The sequence below is a fragment of the Macrobrachium nipponense genome, chromosome 6, assembly GCF_015104395.2.
Source record: "Macrobrachium nipponense isolate FS-2020 chromosome 6, ASM1510439v2, whole genome shotgun sequence".
NCBI lineage: Eukaryota > Metazoa > Arthropoda > Malacostraca > Decapoda > Palaemonidae > Macrobrachium > Macrobrachium nipponense.
In genome coordinates this window covers 15232813-15253425 of record NC_061108.1, presented here as the reverse complement: position 1 = coordinate 15253425, position 20613 = coordinate 15232813, and the positions used below count along the sequence as shown (strand labels likewise).

General features: G+C 47.0%; 2 protein-coding genes across 3 annotated transcripts in view; one reads left to right on the top strand and one right to left on the bottom strand.

The window, feature by feature from the left end:
• LOC135216930 (cadherin-99C-like) overlaps nt 1-2694 on the top strand; it is a 175642-nt gene extending 172948 nt beyond the window's left edge. The window contains exon 32 of the mRNA XM_064252476.1: nt 284-2694. Within this exon, the coding sequence (XP_064108546.1) occupies nt 284-591 (308 nt within the window). The 3' untranslated portion in view covers nt 592-2694. The remainder of the gene's footprint in view (nt 1-283) is intronic.
• A 62-nt stretch (nt 2695-2756) lies between these two features.
• The window catches only part of LOC135216931 (uncharacterized), a 427667-nt gene continuing 409810 nt past the window's right edge, over nt 2757-20613 (bottom strand). For both annotated transcript variants that reach the window (XM_064252477.1, XM_064252478.1), the window contains exons 32-33: nt 4260-4355; nt 2757-4136 (exon numbers count right to left, since the gene is read on the bottom strand). In XM_064252477.1, coding sequence (XP_064108547.1) covers nt 3750-4136; nt 4260-4355 — 483 coding nt within the window. In that variant the 3' untranslated portion in view covers nt 2757-3749. The remainder of the gene's footprint in view (nt 4137-4259; nt 4356-20613) is intronic.

Genomic DNA, 20613 nt, shown 5'->3' with positions numbered 1-20613 from the left:
TTGGACAACAGGCTGTTGAGTCTGGGAGCGTTCAAGTTCTGAATTTTGCCCTACATATGACAGGATTGTGATGGAACAATAGTATTTTGATAATTGCACATTTTTCAAGTCTGAATATCATTGGATTAACTGTTTATGTAGCGGAACTTGTGTTTTATTGCTGCTGTTCATTTGTTTTATTCTGCTGTTTATTATCAGTAATCTTTTGATATCAGAATGCACTAAAGTTCATGGACAATGAAAATTACTCTTTTAAATTAATCATATTACTTTTATATTCTAGTGAGTGAGGATGAGAGTAGTAATAGCAGCAGAGATTTGGACATGGACTTAGGAAGGTCTCATCACCCTCATGATGAGCCTGTCGGAATTGACTGGGATAGTCCTCCTCCTGGACAACGGCATTTGCAGCACATGGCTGCCATGGCAGCTTCATCTCCTTCCGGAAGGAATCCAGCTTATGAGCACTTTGCTGATGACGATGATGGAGGTGATGGTCCAATTAGTGTAAGCGCAACAAATGAAAATGTAATGTTTGGTCGTCGTGGTATTTTGGATCCTTCTCCTGTACAAACAACTACAGAACTTTAGAGAATAAGAGAACTTTAAAAATATGCACATATGTTACAATTGACTAAATATTATAGAACATTTCTCCACAGAACCACAGAACATTATTAAATATGTATTGAGTTTTTATTAGAAAATTCTATATTTACGTATAGCATTTATAAAGAATTCTTACCTTAATCATAGCTTTTACCACTGTAATTGTAGTACTCAAAATATGTATCAATTTGTTATTTTTACAGTATTATAGCTCTTGTGTCATGAAAAATGCCATCTATTTAATTAGACAACTTAAGAATGCCCCAGTGGCCATACGTATGGCAACTTGTTTCCTTTAAACAAGACAAAATTTTCATTCTCAAGTAAGGACAAGCTTTAAAACATAGTTAGAATTATCAGTCCTGACTTTTTCCTTTTCTATTGTCAGTATGATACAACAAGCTGCACTGTAACAACATTAATCCTTATTCAAGTAACTGAGTTGTAAAAAAACTTAAAAATGATTAAGCTAGTTTGCTGAAAACTGAGGTGATAAATTGTTTTAGCTTTATAACTAACTCAAGGATGTGCCTTGGGGAAATATTACTTCTAAAGCTGGTGAGAACCCTGGAAAAAAACTAGCCTTCATTTGCCATGCAGCCATATTCAGGTAGGTAAGTCTTAGTATACATTCCTGATTTTTCTTATAAATCCTTATTGCCAGCAGCTCAATGTGCTCAGTTACCATCATGATTGTGTGCTAATAGGTTTGTGTTAAGGGAGAAAGGCGACTACCATCTTTAAAACAATCATTACCATATCTCTTTGAGACTTATTCCCCTGAAATAAGGGGCACTATATTTATGTACATAATTATTATTTTATCATTACTTTTTCATAACTATAATGAAATAATAAATTCTAATGTAAAATAATTGATAGTATACGTACTGTATATGCATTTAATTACTTTGTAAATAATACCCATGGTAGATAGAAAAAAATTAACATCATAGGAAGCTGCTAAGTTTACATGATGTGAGGAACTACAGTTTGCAACAATATTTGTTTAATTATGAAATTTTTTGTAAATATTCAAGAGGGGACTCAATTCTTTTCTGTTTTGCTAACCCTTTCAGTGGCTGGTGGCATAGGTGCTGTCTTGTAATGTAAGATTTGAGTGGCAGCAGGTAGGCTAGTTGGATTTTCAAGTCATATGGTTTTCAGTTATTTTGTATGTACAGTATAATTAATTTTCTTGCTAGAATTTATTTAAAAGTTGTGAAATACATATTTAAACTTTTTCTACAAAGCATCATAATTTTATTTTTTAGAAAGTAAATCAAAGAAATGAATGTTTTGGAATGCATACTTTACAAAGCTTAAGTTGAAGAGTGTTGGTAGGTTGGTGAATATGAACCAGGTGGCAGATATAGCTATCCTGTTACCAACCTTGCATGAAAGGGTTAACATTTCTCTTTCCATTACATTTGTTTGTACAGAAGTAAATTCTGTGATCCAGCTATCATATTTTGTGCTTATCATTTATGTGATATGTAGCAGCAGTAATGAGGTTAATCGTTTAGAAAACTCTCTGCCAATTCATTGTAATGACGTAGATATGCCATTGAAAGTTTTGACTTTTTACCAAAGCAGTTTTAGTTTGGGAATCTTGTATTTACATATTTGTAAATATTTTTTTAATTTATGCTACTCATTTTGTCATATTGATCTTAATTTGTATGTACGTAGTGTGACAGTTTTGAGGTTATGTGACATAAACTATACGTAGTTTTAACCATCAGCATTATTGCACTAAAAATGAGCTCATCTACCTTTATTTAGTAGTATATATACCAGGTGCTTTCATATTTCCTGGCAAATGCTCTTTATGGCCTTGCAATTATGCTGAAAAGTTGTAGAAAATTTTACATAACAGGAATGTAGAGTATTTTGCAAGGATTTTGTAGTACATTTTCAAGTGTATTGCATGTAAAATATTGTAATGTCCTTTTGTTAATATGTACTGTATTTGTATATTCTATTACTCTAACACGGTGTGCCATTAATATTTTCACATTTTGTATAGCACATCATTCCAAACTGTTTATATTGTTCATTTTTTTAATAAAAGACAAAATAAGACATCCACTGTTTGCCTATACTAGAATAAAAAACACTTTCTTCAGTGATAGAAAAACACATACTCTAGGAAAGTAAATTTTATTATGAAACATATACAGCCTTCATTTATACCATTTTTACAGAGTGAAGTTTTATGATAGGGATGTTGTTTATAAGCAGCATCAATAATTTTATTGTAATCTAAGGATTCTTGGTAGCAGTTACAATGACTGCATGATACAGTACACGAATACCCAGGAACTTGAACACACTTCTGACCAAAATGCACATAAAGAATTTCTAAATTGTAATGCCCCACCCACTATTCTTTCCACTATACAGACTAAAATTTCAAATGCAAATGAAAATTATATTACTGAAATTTGGAACCTTTCAATAATCTTTCTTAAATGGAATTTATATACAGCACAATAACAGTGTATTGTGCAATCAGAATCACTCATATCCACCATTCATACAATGTACATTGTAAGCTTTGGGAAATCATGCCAAGTAGAAAAAAAAATAATTGAAAAATAGTTTAACTTTCTATAACAAGCTTTGGGAAATCATGCCAATTAGAAAAAAATAAATTGAAAAATAGTTTAACTTTCTATAACAGCATCATTACTGTATTCCAAGCAAGAATATTTCTAAAAATAAAACTGTAGTACACCAAACAAAAGAACGTATGATAATACATGATTTAGGTTGTATATAAATTTCAATTTGGTATCTCTTGACAGTGAAATTGTACAATGTTCCAAAATTTTTCTTATCTTCATTAAATAAGCTTTTTTCTCTTTCTGTTCAAGGGTTAAAGATTTTTTTGCTGTTTATCTAAATGCTTTCAACTTAGATTTCCCAATCAACAGAAGTAGAGTAGAATTAGTAAAATTTGTCGAAATTAATCTCGATCAACAGAAGTAGAGTAGTTAGTAAAATTTGTCGAAATGAATCTTATGTAGAAAGTAAAGAATTGAACATGGCAAATTATAGCACAAATTTGGTGAAAACAGACACCAATATCACAATTAACTTATTGTATTGTACCATTAATAAAATTGAAGCAAATATTACCAAATTATCATGGAAATAAATGCTATTAACACAACCCAAAATGAAGCAGTAATAGATATTCCTCCTGCAGGTTCCACTTGGTCTCCGATTATGTCAGAATTAGTTGTTATGGCCGAAGTAGTATATTCAATCTTTGTGGCATCTGCTCCTTTAGTAGATGCTGAAGTAGAGGAGGATGCTTCATAAGTTGATCTTACTGTTTCTGTTTGATAAACCTCTTCGACTACCTTTATATCATTAGCAGGGTTTTCACTCTCCTGATGGCAAACTAAAGGCTCAGTCTTTCGAATTAACCAGTCATAGGCTTCATTTTTTCCTTGCTTCTCAAGTTCCATACCTATCACGTGACGCACATTGTTGTGATAACTGTTCAGCCATTCACACTGCAAGAAAATATTCATGGTAAATTTCCACTTAGTGGATCAGATATGAATTTATATAATATTCACATTCTACTGAAATGACAATATTTTCAATTAAAGGGTTACCAATGTCAATTTTCTTACCTGTACATCACTTATTAAATTCATGTCAATCAGCTTTGCCTCAAATGGGACAAGTGTAACAGCTTCAAATCCTAATGACTGCTTGTCAAATTTGTACTGTAAATAGATAAGAATAATGTAAGTAAGTGAATTACATAAATTTGTTCCATACAAATATGTAAATATTAGAAGTGTATTGTAAAATGCCAATTTTATTTTTCACAGGCTTATCCTAATATACAAGGATAAACTGTTGCATTTCATATATGGAGTAGTGTCCTGTACTTGCACTGGACCAGCCATGTAGTATTGACTAAACAAGGGCAGTACCCATGGGGGTTTGGGGAAAGGGAATACCCATTCTCACCCAAATGACTGTCCACTGTTCTTCCAGTTCATATTCAGTATGCAAAACTCAAGAGAAAGAATAAAGCTAGATGTATCGTTGCTCATGACGACTGCAGAGTGGCCCTCCAGACAATGGAAGGTCTGCGGCACCAGCCACGAAGCTGTCATCTTCATCACTGATGTGCATTTCACATTTGGGGGCCAAGTCTATTAAATGAAAACTACTCTGAGACGAGCTTCCTAACCCTTACAGGAAGTGTCTGAGGACATGAGTAACTCCCAGGGGTTTGTGCACTTCGTTAGACTCCCTGAATGAGATAAGGATATGAAAGCCACCACTCTATAGAACTTTATGAAATTTGTTGTCGAGGGGGTCCTATTGATGTGGTGGCTTGTCTGGAAAGGATCAGACGTTTTAACTCACAGGAGCCAAAGATGACTTCTCCCTTTTAGAATGAATTTCTCCTCTTTCTCCAGGGTATGCTTTGCAACTTGCTGAGAAGTCTATGATGGGTCTCCTCCTTCCCAACACTTTTGCTACTATGAAGAGGCAGCTTTAACAGCCTGGATACCTGGTCCAAATTCTTGATCACTCCCTTCTGCATCACAGTCTTGACTTATGCCCATGGAGCTTTGAAACTGTGTTGAACTAGTATACTGTGTGTCAGGAATGGGATTGCGTTTGGGGAAAGGGGAAGAGGAGGATGATGGCCATTAAATGGGAGTCTGTATCTGTCCTTCAGGACTGTCACTAACTGGTGCCCTGCTGTCCATTGATTTAAGAGGCAGCCCACACCTTTGGCAGTGGAATGGGGTGGAGAGTTAAAGGCCAATCTCATTGGGATCCCCCATCATTTATCTTGGCCCTACCTCCTCTCTTTTAGGCTGACTCTAGTAAGAGTGATAAAAAGGCCGAGAGGTGCTCAAACCCTTTTGCAGAGGTAGATGGAAAGGGGTCCTGTCCCATCTTTATCTTTGGGGTCTTTTGTTGTGCAGACAGCAGAGCAGTCTAGGTATGACCCGTGGTTCTTGTAGTCAACGGCCTCTGCAACTTCAAAGGTCGCTGCTCACGAGATTAAGGTGTCAAGTGAATCCTCCCTCTTAATTGCTACTTACTCTTCCACTACTTTCCCAGGGGGTAGTAGAAAGTAGAGTTCAGGATTAAGCTATTCCTTATGAAACCTGAACTGAAATGGGGGAGAGGCTTTCCCATTCAATATCATAAGCCTCCTTGACCTTGACAAAGAGTTCTAAGTTAGTGTCTCTTGTCTCTGTCATATATATGTATAGTCAAGATGTGATGTGTAGTGCTGACCTTATTAGTCTATGCTGTTTGATTCTGAGGAGTTGAAATTTAGGCAGTTGATGCAGTTTTTCTAAGGGGATGTATGTCAGCTGGCACAGTGCTGGATTGAGGCAGAGAGGCACTTTTTCTGTGTCCTCGGGGACATTATACATACTTCTGTCTGGATAACACAGGGAGGGGAGTTTACCTCTGCCAAACCACTGTAGAAAGCTCTGACCTAGGTACCCTTACCAATGGTCTCTCTTCCTGGGCAAAACCCACTTCTTGCTCTAAAAGAAAGATTGCTGGTAAAGTTAAAGCAGCCTCTGCTTCAGCTTTTCCAAGATCCAGAGCACATGAACAGGAGAGGGAGCAGAGATCTATGATTCCTCCTACAGCAGGATGAATCTCCCTCCAGCATGACCTTCAAGAGTAACAGATTTCAGAGGGCCCTACTCCTTTGCCCTCTGAAGTCTGTTACTCTTTACGGTCATACTGGAGGGACATTTATCCTGGTGCAGGAGGAATCACAGATCTCTGCTCCCACAACTGTTCATGTGCCCTAGATGGGGCCATAGATGATGGACTCCATACCAATGGGAATCCCTACAGAGGTTCTTGTAGATTCTATAATCTATATGTACCATGTATTTGTCATTGTATAACGTAGTCTTGCCTTGCATGTATATTGGTAAGTAATAACCAAACACATTCCAATCCAATGCTTAGTAGTATGCCCATATCAGAGTTTGGTTGCTCGCAAGCATTGTCCTTATTGCTTTGTAATCTTACCTAATTAAGAACCTACATTTTAGATGAACTTGTTTCATGGTGCAGTGTATTACAGGCAGAAGTTACAAGTAGTAAGTGAAGAAACAGGAGACTTACAGAGAACCAAAAGAAAGCAGATTGAGGACTACACAAACTGCTACCTGCTTCCCTCTTCACAAGATTTTTTTGCTGGCGTGTTCAGTGAATTGTGTGTGCAGCATAAGGTGGTGCTAATGAGCCAACTTGTGCCAATCTTTCACACATTGCAATTAAAATACTGTTATGGTACCTTTCCATTAAATTCTGGTTTAAGCTTGTGTGTGGATGAACAGAACATGTTTCACAATTCACAATGGTTTCTCAGGATGAATTTGACAACTTCTCACTCGCCCAGCATTCACAAGATCCTGTCTACCGTTTACAACCCCCACCCACTCTCCATCCCCAGACGATATATCCCAATCAGCAGTTCATTTTGCTCGTATAATACCTGAAGATATCACGGATTGAATTCAGATCATGTGAAGATCAAAGGAGGAGGAGAGGAAAACAAAAAAAAAAAAAAGGGAAAAAATGAAGAAAATAAGAATAATTAAAGGACCACTGACAAAGATAGGAGGATGAAATTCCCAGGCAACAGGAAGGAGACCACTATAACACCTTTCTGCAAATACTAGCCTTCCTCGTATAGCATGCAGCCATAAGAAGCCCCAGAGCGCTTACTCCGACACCTGCAGCTCCTACCTTGCCACCAAAGGGTGCAGTGACCCCATCAGTACTCTCTCCACAGAAAGCAGTCAACTAGAACCCATGCAACTTTTCACATTTGCTAGGAATGGCAACGTTGATTGGACGATTATTCTCAGTCATGGTGGGGATCTGTCTAAGTTACCCAGAGAGAAACAATTAATCCAGATGAGAATGTGTCTTGTCTTGGAGACACGAAGGATCCTTGAGCACACCCTAAACATAACCCCAGATGCCGGATTAAGTGTCAATGAAGTCTGGGATGCCCTTCAATTGCAGGTGAGCAGTTCCCTATGATGTAGATTTTCATTGCAAAGGCTTTTTTATGTAATCTTAAAGGGCATCCAAGACTTCATTGACAATTAATACGGCATCTGGGGGTATGTTAGGGTGTGCTCAAGGATCCTTTGTGTCTCCAAGGCAAGACAAATCCTCATCTGGATTGTTTCTCTCGGGGTAACTTAGACAGATCCCCACCATGACTGAGAATAATCATCCCATCGATGTTGCCATTCCTAGCAAATGTGAAAAATTGCATCTGGGCAAAAGAGGGGTGGGTTCTAGCTGACTGCTTTCTGGTGACAAGGTAGGAGCTGCAGGTGTTGGACTAAGCACTCTGGGGCTTCCCATGTTTGTGTGCTGTATGAGGGAGGCAGCACATGCTGTATTGTCCTTGTTGCCTGCAGTGCACTTGGCAAGAAAAATACTTGGTGATGGTGTGGTAGGGGTAGTACCCTTCTCATGTTTTTCTGCTTCCTGGTGGCATTGTAGGTGCAACACATGTTGATAATATCCTGTAGAGAGCTGTTGGCGTTAAGGGCTTTTGAGTTTGGCTGTCAGTTTCAGTTCTTCATCCCTTACTCACAAAAAGATGATCTTGTTCCGACACGGCATACAAACCTTCGGTCCTTTTACAATAGGAAGGTACTAGCGGCAGCTGGATAGGTCGTAAGCTTTCGAACAAGGGGTTCGGTAGTTAACTGCTTGTCCGACAGGCGCGCGCGCGCGACTGGGAGGTAAACAAATCACTGCACTTTTTTTTTTTGCTTTCGGCCTCACAGCGAGTGGACGTGTGTGTTCGACGCTCTCTGCCCGCTTCTCGTCGTTTGCTTTCTTAAGTATTGGTTGTGTTGTGTATGAAAGAGTTAATTGTAAGTACAATCATTCTCTTTTCATATTAATTCACCTAATTGTTTATGATGGAATCTCCTCGCCTCGCTACCCCACGGAGACTATGCCCGGGTACCGAAGGTCGTAAATGCGGGAAGTTCCGCTCTTTCCCGGAGATAGACCCTCATATTTTGTAGTGCTCGGTGTCGGGGGGCTGCGAATGCACCCGAGCCGAGACCTTGTGATGTGTGTAATGATTGGTCGGAGGCGCAGTGGGGACTTTGTATGAGGGCAGGAAGAAGCGAAGGCCTGCAAAGGAGTCGTCGGAAAGCTCTCCCGCGACTCCTTTGGTGACGGACACTTCGTCTTCTTTCCTGCCGCCCGCTCAACTTCCATGTCTCGCGCCTTCCCCTTCGGGGGTTGGGGGGTGTCTAGGTCCTTCTTCTCCTGACTTGTCGAGTGTGGAGGAGGGCGCTAGATACCCTCCCGACGTCAGTTGTACTCTGGGTCCTCTATCCGTTCGTCTTCTGCCGCGCCGGAGCGGGGTAGAGGATCCCCCAAATCACCCGACTTTTGCCTCTCAGGTGCGGTTTGCCCGCGAAGGATGACCTCGGACAGGTGTGGGGCATCGTTGGGGTTGCAGGGCGTGCCGGACGTGTCCAGGGGCTGCTCTACCATCTCGCTGGCGCCGTGGCGGTCACCCATGCAACGGTCTCGACCACCACCACGACCCTTACAACACCCGGCTACGCTTCACCTCCTCACCTGGTGTACACCCAGCACGCGGTCTCTGTGACACCCACTACATCGGTGCAGGGGCCAGTCGCCGTAACTCGGGGGAGTGTGATGCCGCCACCTGGGTTTGCTGTGCTGCCGCGACCGGACTTGGCGTTGTGCCTGAAGAGCTCGCCCCCTGGACCTCCCACCGGTACCTAGGATGTCTGTGCCGCTGGTTCCGCCCATCTGGACCGCCTACACAGTCTGCCGTACCTGCCGTGACCACTGCTGCCGTTCCTGTACCTGCTTCTGCTGTCTCGTCTGCCGTTCCTGTGATGCCTGCACCTGCTGATGTTGTTCCTGTTCCTGGCGCCGCTGCTCCCGATGCTGATCTGTTCGGACAGGTGCGTCCGGGCCCTGTTGCTTCGGCAACAGCAGCCCCGGCTCCGTCCTGGATGACAGATCTGACGTCGGTCCTGAGAAGGTTGACGAAGAAGAAGAGAAGAGGAGGAAGGTGTCGTCGTCGTCTTCATCGTCTTCTTCGTCGTCGTCGCGTCTGCCGCCTCTTCCCCTTCTTCTTCTAAGGCTCCCCCGCCGAAGAAGAAGAAGGTCGCCTCCCCCCCCCCTAAGAAGTCTCCTTCGGGAACTTCTAAGGGCCCGTCTCGCTCTGGTGAGACGGGGGGTTCTTCCGCTGGTCACCCTGCTCTTCGGGGGCAGGACCCGTCTCTTCTCCGCAAGGAAGAAGACTACGGGGACCAGAGGAGTGCCGGCTAACACCGGCACTTCCTCACCTGCTGTCAGTGGTTCGGCCACCCACAGCAGCAGGGTCCGTCTCGGCCGCGTCGTTCGCGAGAGGTACCGAGTGTACGGTCGCCTACCAGCGACCGTGCAGCCAGGGAAACCAGACCTCTGAGTCCGCTCAGCGTCAGGTTCACGGCACGGAGCGGAAGACTGGTGACAGCCGCTCACGCGACTCTCACCAGACCAGCTCTCGCTCTCGCGGCGAGCAGTGGCTACCCGGGCGGACGTGACGGTCCCATGACCGGCCACGGGCTGAGGCTGGGAAGAGGTCCCCCCGTTCGCCGGCCCAGCCACGGCTGGTACCAGCGAACTGACGCACCGTGAGGATACGCACCGATCTCACCGTGACAGTGGAGCTCGCCGGTCGCCTGACCGTCACTCTCACAGAGAGCGATCGGGTACGGCGACCAGCACCAGCTCCTCTGACACACGAGACCGGGGCCGCTGTTCTCGGTCCAGCCGTTCTCCACAGCGAGACGGCTCGACTAGGTCTGCAGCTCGATCGCCACTGCGGGTTGGCGATCGCCTGCAGTCTTCCAAGCCCGCTGGTTCTGCCAGCGAGCGAGGAGGGAGCGTCAGGTCTTCCTCTCCCATACCTTCAACCTCCTCGGGTTACACCGGGAGGGGCGAGGTATTGAGGAGTGATCGTGAGGGGTGCGCCTTCAGGATCCCACCACGTCGTCGTACGTACCAGGCTCGGTTCTCGGACCAGCCAGGTCGTACGCACGGTGGTTGGAGGAGACCGAGAGGGGTCTGTCGCTGCTCCTCCTCCTTGAGGGAGGAGGGTCTCGGGAGGTGCTCCTTTTGAGGGACTGGACGGTCCGACTCCGCAGGACGCAGGTCACTCCTGAGATCCAGAGGAACTTTGCCGAGTTATTGCGCTGATTCGTCAGCACAACGACCTCGCGGAAGGATCGCCGCTCCCACCATCCGAGCCCACGTCCCGGCTCGAGTCGTTCTGGGGCCCGAAGAGGGAACCCAGACCGACGGTGGGTTTGCCGCGTTCTGAGCTTGCGGACTCAGTGCTGGACCAGGTTGAATCGCTTGTCTCCGGACAAGACGGTTCGCTCAAGTCTGGCAGGTCGAGCAAGCTGCTTCCACCTCCTCTGCTGCGACAGCGGCGTTTTTACGTGCCATCCGAAGACCCGATGCCGCCCAAACAGGTGAACCCGGAGTTAGCCAGGCTAACTCCGGGTGTGTCTCTGCAGCAGCTCCTGTCCGAGAACCTGTGGTTCTCGCAGCAAGAGAGGCACTCGGCCTGGAATCTACCGCCATGGCAGCTTTCCAGGCCGTCTCCTGGCTAGATCTGTGGTCCCTCACAGTATCTAAGGTCGCAGCCAACTCCGGGGGAATTTCTCCCGAAGATGACTCGGCCGTTCAGGAGACTTTGCCAGTCTGAGGGGGAAGAGCCATCTCCTTCCTTGCCCACCAGACGGTGAACCTGTGGGCCAACCTGGTTCTCCGACGAAGGGACGCTGTCCTTACTCGGGTTTCCAGGGCGGCCTGGGCGTGAAGCGGCGTTGGGACCTTCGCAAACGGACCTTTACGGAGTTCCACGTCTCTCTTCCCAGGAGAGATGGTGGACGCTGCGGTGGACAGACGGCGCACTGACGACAGTGACCGGCTGGTTCACCAGGCGGTCTCGAAGGCTTCTGGGCAGCCTCGGACTGCGGCCAAGTCTAAGAGCTCGGCTAGCGCTTTTCCTCGGTGGCTAAGACGGTAGCTGCGTCGAAGCCACCCCGGGGAATGACTCTGTCTTCTTCGACTTCTGGCAAGGGGGGCCGTAACCAGCCCTCCTCCCAGCCCTCCTCCTCCCGTGGAGGCTCTGGGAAGAAGTCGAAGAAAGGGGGGAAAACGCTAGGACGGCGTTCCCCCTCACCTGCTGCCGGAAGTGTGCCTGGCCAGCCATTGGGCAACTTGGCAGCGCTACGGCGCCGAGACCTGGATTGTAGATGTCCTTCGGGTAGGGATATCTATTACCCTTCGAATCTCGGCCACCCCTCACCTCCAACCCGGTCCAACAGCAGTCGTACGTTCCAGGGTCATCGAAGGACGTAGCACTGAGACAGGAGATCAAGACCAATGCTGAGCAAGAGAGCGTAGAGAAATCGTCACGGATCAGTCACCGGGCTTTTACAGTCGACTCTTCCTGGTGGAAAAGTCTAACTTGGAGGCTGGCGCCCGGTGATAGATCTCTCTCCCCTGAACCGGTTTGTTCGCAGACCCGGTTCACGATGGAGACGGCACGCTCAGTGCTCGACTCATCAGGGAGAACGATTTCATGCTTTCAGTGGACTTGAAGGATGCGTATTTCCAAATACCCATTCATCAGTCCTCCAGAAAGTACCTCCGCTTCATCCTCGACGGGACGGTGTACCAGTTCAGGGCACTTTGCTTCGAGGTCTCTCAACCGCCCCACAGGTGTTCACACGAGTGTTCACTCTGGTGTCTGCTTGGGCCCATTCGCACGGGATACGTCTGATGAGGTATCTCGACGATTGGTTAGTCCTGGCGAGCTCCCGCTCGCAGTTGCTACAGGACAGGGATCGACTGCTCGAGTTCTGTCGCGATCTGGGGATCGTTGTGAACTTCGAAAAGTCCGATCTCGAGCCCAAAGCAGAGGATGAAGTACCTGGGTATGCTGATCGACACGGTAGCAGGGCGAGTCTTCCCCGCAGACTCGCGGATCAGCAGATTCAGGGAGGCAGCCAACCAGTTCCTGTCTCGGCAGGAACAGGCAGCTCAGCGATGGCAAGTCGTGATCGGACACCTGTCGTCACTCGAGAAGTTAGGTCCCTCACGGGCGTCTTCACCTGCGGTCTCTTCAGTGGAGACTAAAGGAGAGTTGGTCACAGGCGACGGATACCCCCAAGCTTTCCAGTGTCACTGACACAGGAGGTGAGGCAGGACCTAGCCTGGTGGCTGGACGACAGGAACCTCTTAAGAGGAGTGCCCCTGCGCACTCCCCCCCCGGACATGCAGCTGTTCTCAGACGCATCGACCGAGGGATGGGGCGCACACCTGGAGGAGTTGCTGACTTCGGAGTGTGGACGAGAACGGACAAGCACCTTCACATCAATGTACTGGAACTCAAGGCAGCGAGTTCCTCGCTCTCCAAGAGTTCCAGGGACCGCTTGATGGGACACTCAGTGGTGTTGATGTGCGACAACACCACGGTGGTGGCTTACGTCAACAAACAGGGGGGACTAGTGTCTCTATCCCGTTGTACCAGTTGACTCGGCAGGTGCACGAGTGGGCGAGGCACACTCAATAGAGCTGTCAGCACGCTACATTCCAGGGAAGAGGAATGTAGTAGCAGACACGCTCAGCCGTCGGGATCAGGTGATAGGGACCGAATGGTCTCTACACCAGGACGTGGCGGAAAGGCTCTTCGACCTGTGGGGGCGACCAGTCGTGGATCTGTTCGCCACCCGGCACAACAGGAAGCTCCAGGTGTTCTTCTCGGCCGTGCCGGACCCATGGGCAGCTGCAGAGGACGCTCTTCAACACCCGTGGGACAACCTCTTCGCCTATGCCTTTCCCCCGTTCAGCCTGATTCGCAAGGTGATCAGTCGAGCACTGGTCACCCCGAATCTCAGGATGATCCTGGTGGCTCCCAAATGGCCACAGGCCATTTGGTATCCGGACCTGCTGGCTCTTCTCGCAGGAGAACCGAGAGAGATTCCCCCTTGGCACAACCTTCTCGCCCAGCCACGCGTCGAGCGGCGGTACCACCGAGCAGTCCAGTCTCTACGTCTTCACGGCTGGCTGTTATCCACCATCTCTTGCGAACGAGAGGCTTTTCTCGTAGCGCAGCAACAGAGATGGCTGGAAACGTCCGTCAGTCCTCTGCAGCTGTGTACCAGGGGAAGTGGGCCGTCTTCTGTGGTTGGTGTCGTAGACGGGGTCTATCTCCTCTCAGAGCCACTCTTCAGCAGGTAGCGGATTTCCTCGTTTTTCTTCGCCGAGAGAAGCTCCTCTCAGTCCCCACAGTCAAAGGATACAGAGCCGCCTTGGCGCTCGTCCTGAAACTGAGAGGATTGGACATCTCGAACTCGTTCGAGATCTCCTTGCTTATGAGGAGCTTCGAAAGGTCTTGCCCACCCAGGGAACTCAGGCCCCCTGCGTGGGTGTGGATGTGACTCTCGTCCTTAGGAGTCTGACTCGAACGCCGGTTCGAGCCACTCCGAGAGTCGTCAGACAGGGATCTGACCCTCAAGACCCTCTTCTTGCTGGCCCTGGCATCGGCGAAGAGAGTAGGGGAACTTCATGGTCTTTCCTATGATGTACGACACTCCAGGGGATGGGGATCTGTGACGCTCGATTTCGTCCCGAACTTCGTTGCGAAGACTCAGAAACCATCGATCCCTGACGACAGGTTCGAGTCATTCACGATTCCCTCCCTATTGGACTTCACCGATAATGATGCGGATGAGATGCTGCTTTGTCCTGTGAGGGCGCTACGGCGCTATCTGAAGAGAACTCGACACCTCAGGCCTGAGTGTCGACGCCTCTTCGTTAGCACCGGGGTCACCAAGAAAGAAGTATCCAAGAACACTCTTTCATTCTGGCTGCGTGAGGTCATCAGGAGGGCGTATGAGGCTGATGGTAGTGACGACATCCGTACGTCCCGTCCGAGAGCTCACGAAGTCAGAAGTATTGGCCCCTCGTTGGCGTTTCGTAAGAACTTCTCCGTGGCGCAGGTCCTGAAGGCAGGGGTCTGGTCTAACCAGACTACCTTTACGTCCTTCTACCTTCGGGATATTGCCCACAGGTCCTTGGATACCTTTTCCTTGGGACCCGTGGTGGCTGCTCAACAAGTTGTGTAGCTAACCCAGACCCTCGCAGGCTGAACAGCATCGAGTCCTGGTGTGACTGTGTGGATGGATGTGTGAGTGATGTGAGTGACTGGCTCTCTCTTCCCATCTTTTCCTCCTCCTCTACCTGTGGGCAGAGGGCCACGGTCGTCACTACGTCTGGATGAGGACGAGATGCAGGTGAGCTATATGACAGAGCCCCATCCTATACCTTTCACTAGGGATAGGAGCAGAATATCCACCAATCCTTCTACAAGGGGGGGAAGTGGATGCCTACAAGAGTCAAACCCATGACTTTATATTTGCTCCTGTACAGGAACAAGTTCTTACATTGCTTGGTACGAAGAGATACGCATGCCTCTCTCTTAGTACTCGGTCCAGAGGTCTGACCATTGATCCTGCGGTGCACACCCCGATCAATCGGACAGAGGCTTGGATCCCCTCCCTCGCTCTTACGACCAGGGAGGCTTCCAAGGTTGGGCGAACACCAGTCTGTTCACAAAAGACTCAGATTCCTCCCACCAAGAAGTGAGTCTTCCTATTGTAAAAGGACGGACCGAAGGTTTGTATGCCGTGTCGGAACAAATGACAATTTGTCTAAAATTGCATTTTTCCTAACTATACAAACCTGAGGTCCTTTTACACATAGCCCCACCTCATGCCACCCCTCACTCTGCAGTTTTTGCTTGGGCCAAAAGCAAAAGTGATTTGTTTACCTCCCAGTCGCGCGCGCGCGCCTGTCTTTTTTCTTTGGACAAGCAGTTAACTACCGAACCCCTTGTTCGAAAGCTTACGACCTATCCAGCTGCCGCTAGTACCTTCCTATTGTAAAAGGACCTCAGGTTTGTATAGTTAGGAAAAATGCAATTTTAGACAAATTGTCATATTGTCATCTGGGTTTGCTCAGAAACAGAACAACTCAACCAGGAAAGACATTTACTTCTTTGAAATGTTCCCTCCCCCTTCACGCAGATGCATCTTTTAACATTGTTGGGAATGGCAATGTCGATGGGGCAATCATTCAGTTATGGTGGATCTGCCCAAGTTACCCAGAGAGAAACAATCCAGATGAGGATGTGTCTTGCCTTGGAGACAGAATCCTCAAGCACACCCTAGACATACCCCCAGATGCCAGATTAATTGTCAATGAAGTCTTGAATGCCCTTTCAGAACACATTAAAAAGCCTTCACAACGAGAATCTACATCATAGGGAGCTGCTCACCTGCAAACAGTTAAGAGGAAAGACCCTCTTAGCTGTTTGCAGGTGAGCAGCACCGTACAATGTAGATTCTTGTAGTGAAGACTCTTGATGTGTTCTTGAAGGGCACCTAAGACTTCGTGACAATTAATCTGGCATCTGGGGTTATGTCTAGGGTGTGCTTGAGGATTCTGTCTCCAAGGCAAGACACATCCTCATCTGGATTAAGTGTTTCTCTCTGGGTAACTTGGGCAGATCCACCATAACTGAATAATTGCCCCATCGACATTGCCATTCCCAACAATGTGAAGATGCATCTGCGTGAAGGGGGGAGGGAACATTTCAGAGAAAGTAAATGTCTTCCCTGGTCGAGTTCTTCTGTTTCTGAGCAAACCCAGATGACGATGATCATCTTGTGAATAAGTGAAGAACTGACTGACAAACTCAAAAGCCCTTGATACCAACGGCTCTCTACTGGATATTATCAATATGTGTACCACCTACAATAACACCAGGAAGCAGAAGAAACATAAGAAGGGTACCACCTTTACCACATCATCACCAAGTGTTTCATGCCAGGTGCACAACAGACAACAGGGACATTACGACATATGCTGCTGAAAGACAACAGATGCCAAACAGGGTGCTACTGCCAGTGCCCAGTCCACACCATCCTCTCTGGGAAAGAACCCCAGTGATCATCTGATGGAAGAGGAAGACCCCTCTTCTATCAAGACACTGCAGCTAATCTCTGTTTCCCTCTCGTATATGGTGACATCACATCCAGGATTCACATGTTGCCAGACACAAGTGCTGATGTCTCTGATATGGGCCCTTAGTGTCTTCGACCTTCTGTGCATTCCTAGGCTTGCACAACCCCCACCAGTTATCCTGATCGATGTTCACGACAGATGGCTTTAAGGTGACACCTGCCTTAGGAAACTTTACAGCCACTGCAAAGAGTTGGTCATTTAGCATGTTACCCATGTCAATATGTGTTCAGAGCTGCCCTCTTCATGCCACCACATCACCTTCCAAGGCCAAGGAAGAATTAAAGGAGGGACCCCCTCTGCAAATCTACCTTGAAGGAGATGCTGTACCTTTGCGCCATCAACACATCTCGCCATATACTATCCAGAAACAAGTCAAGGCAGAGCTTGAGTTCAAGGTAGATTTGGGTATCATTAAGCCCTATGGCAACAAACCCTCAAGACTGGTGTCAGCTCCTCATTGTAATATAGATAAAGACAAAGGAGTTTGAATTACTGCTGACCCCAAGAACCTCAACAGCTAAGTAAAATGCCCAGCCCATCTGTCACCTTCACTGTTGATCTTCAAGAACCTCAACAGCTAAGTAAAATGCCCAGCCCATCTGTCACCTTCACTGTTGATCTTCAAGAACCTCAACAGCTAAGTAAAATGCCCAGCCCACCTGTCACCTTCACTGTTGATCTTCAAGAACCTCAACAGCTAATTAAATGCCCAAGCCCACCTGTCACCCTCACCCTCACTGTTGATCCGAAGGCCAAGTCATCGCCACTGCAGTTCCCTGCATGGGTACTGGCAAATGCAACTTGCAGAGGAGGATCAAAAGTTGACCACATTCATCACACCCTATGGCTGATTCCAGTATCACAGAGGTCCAATAGGATTTGTGGCCACAAGAGATGTCGATACCTTTGAGGAGACAAGGCTCTGCAGGGTGTCAAGAATTGTGTTGAGGTAGTCAGACATCCTGCTGTTTGACAAGTTTTTGCAGCCATCCATGCCAAAACTACGAAATGTTAACAAAGTGCCATTTGTGGTTGCCACCTCCAGCATTACCCTCAGCAGATTTTGGATCTCCTAAAAGGGCATTTCAACAGAGCCTGTCGAACAACAGATATTTAGGACTTCACTACACCGACAGGGTTGGTGAATAGTTAACACAGCTCAGCCTCCTCATAAGCCACTAGCATACATTTGTATGGATCGTGGATCAAGAATGGAGCATTTTGCCAAGTGAAGACTGCCCTGGCTAGCCCACCAGTCCTTGCCACTTTGATCCAGGGCAGCCCTCTCAGTATTCTTACAGACCGATGCTTCTAGACAAAACGGACTAGTATGTACCTTTTATGGGACCACAGCAATGGAAAAGACTGCCGAGCACAGTGTGGCTCTCATTTCCTTGCAGACACTGAGCTGTGCTATGCCACAATCAGGTTGGAAATGTTAGCCATAACCTGGGTTACATCCAAATTCAAATTGTATCTGATAGGCCTCTAGCATTTTATGTTGCCAGACCATCACCCACTGGTGCCAATTCTCAACCATTACACTGGATGTGGTTGAGAATCCCCATTTGCAATGTCTTCAGGAGAAAACCTCACTAACTGTTAATAGCTGTGTGGGATGCTGGCAAGCAGCTCGGCATATCCAAGGCCCTGTTGAATGCCCCAGTCAGCCAGCTCACACTACAGGATGAAGTATATGTTAGTTTAACCAGACCACTGAGCTGATTAATAGCTCTCCTAGGGGTGGCCCAAAGGATTAGATATTTTTACATGGCTAGGAACCAATTGGTTACCTAGCATAGGGACCTAGAACTTATTGTAGGATCCAAACCACATTATATTGAGAAATGAATTTCCAGTCACCAGAAATAAATTCCTCTGATTCCACATTGACAGTGGGGAAGCAAGATTTGGACTATCGAATTGGTAGGTGTGCACATTAACCACTTGTCCAACAAGGAACCCCCTACAGGATGAAAGCAACAGTGTTGGGGCTGGGCTCTCCATCATGACCAATAGCCACTGCTCGTGCAGCAGCCCAAGAGGAAGACGCCTCACCTCAGGATGCTGACAGGGTTATTCAAGATCTTTGTGCTCAAGTGAGGGAGAACCAGTCGTACATCTGTCTCGGAGACTGCATGCTGACAGGATTTCCTACCAATCATCACATAATTCGTTGTTACCATTCTGGAAACTACAGGACACTACAGGACAGCCTCTCAGTCGATGCTGAACTTGCACTTTATGGAGCAAGGATTGTAGTTCCTGCCACCCCTTGCCACCACACTCTTATGACTCCATGGCAGTCACACAAGAATAGAAGCCACAAAGCGATGGGGATGACAGACTGTCTACTGGCCAGGAATAAACTGATATCACAAGTACTGTCCAAGCTTGCGAGCCTTGCTCGGTTTTACAACCCAGCCTCTAGCAGGAACCTGTTCAAAATGACCAACACCCTACTAGGCCCTTCGAGTCTGTGTCGCCAGACTTTTTCACAGCGAAGTCATTCCTTGTTGTGGTCAACAGGCTTTCTGGCTGTCCTGTGGTTGCTGCTACAGTGACACTAACATCTCTGCAATGATAGGGCTCTTCTGCACATATTTCAGGGAGGTCAGTGTCCCACTTCACCTCAGGACCATGGCCTTTTGGGGTTTCGGAACAATCCAAACTTCACAGGCCACTGCGATTGCCGTGCTCCTGCGAGAGCTGAACTTTTACAGAGGTTGTACATTCAGCATGCACATCTCCTATCCAGGCTAGAAGTTAGATCATCAGTCAGGATCCAACCTCTCACCTCTGGGACAAGGTCGGGATCAAGAGCCATGTAAGGTAAAGGGACTATGAAGAATGTCTCCCCAGTAGACTAGTATACAGGAGGAATCGGCACTTCCTGAACCAAGTAATAACCCTTGGTCCTGACACTCTACCTCACATCCCTGTGGACCTTTGCATGGACATAAAAGTCCTCTGACAACCCTCCTACAGCCCCATGTAGATCTAGGTTTTCCCGATGAAATACCCACTCAAGATAGGATGATGAACATTTGGGGGGAGGGGAGTGTAGATACTATAATCTATATGTAGCACACATACAATGAATATTCTCGTCTCCCATCGTATATGGATAAGTGGCAACTGAACACATTCCAATCCAATGCCTAGTAGTACACTCCTTCCCCTCTCTGAGTTTGGTTGCTCACATGCATTGTCCTTGTTGTATTGTAACCGTACATAAATATGAACTTACATTTTAGATGAACATGTTTCTTGTCTCATCCCAAACAACAGTTCTGGTAGGTCTTGGTGGGAGACTAGTAGTGGAAAAGGATGGGACAAGGGTCTCATATGTGAAGGGATACAGGGGGCAGATCTCTCCTGATGGAGAGATTGGTCTCTATGTGCCCTGGCTGAGGAGTGAGACCTCCTTGTATGGGGATGTGTCAAGCAATCTTCCCTATAAGAGCTTGCAAGGAGGTAATGAAACTTCTATCCACCCCGTAGTCTGTGGGCTGGGAGCAACGGTAAGATTGAGAACGACAATCCCATGTGTTCAAGTGGCGGTAAGGGAATGACTCTTCCTCAGGGAGTCTGTCTTGAGAGTGGTGAGAGAAGCACCAATGCCTGTGATGCTTGGAGTCTCTGCAAGAACCCAAGGCCCTGCTCCTGTCAGAGCAAAGGGATGACGGTGAATGTCTTCTCTGGGAGTGTTTGTCACTGCTCAGGAACCAACTGGATCTGCTCCACCTACTGGGAGAGGAGCAACAACAGAGTAAGTTGTTACAAGATTGATTGGTTTTCTTTGCC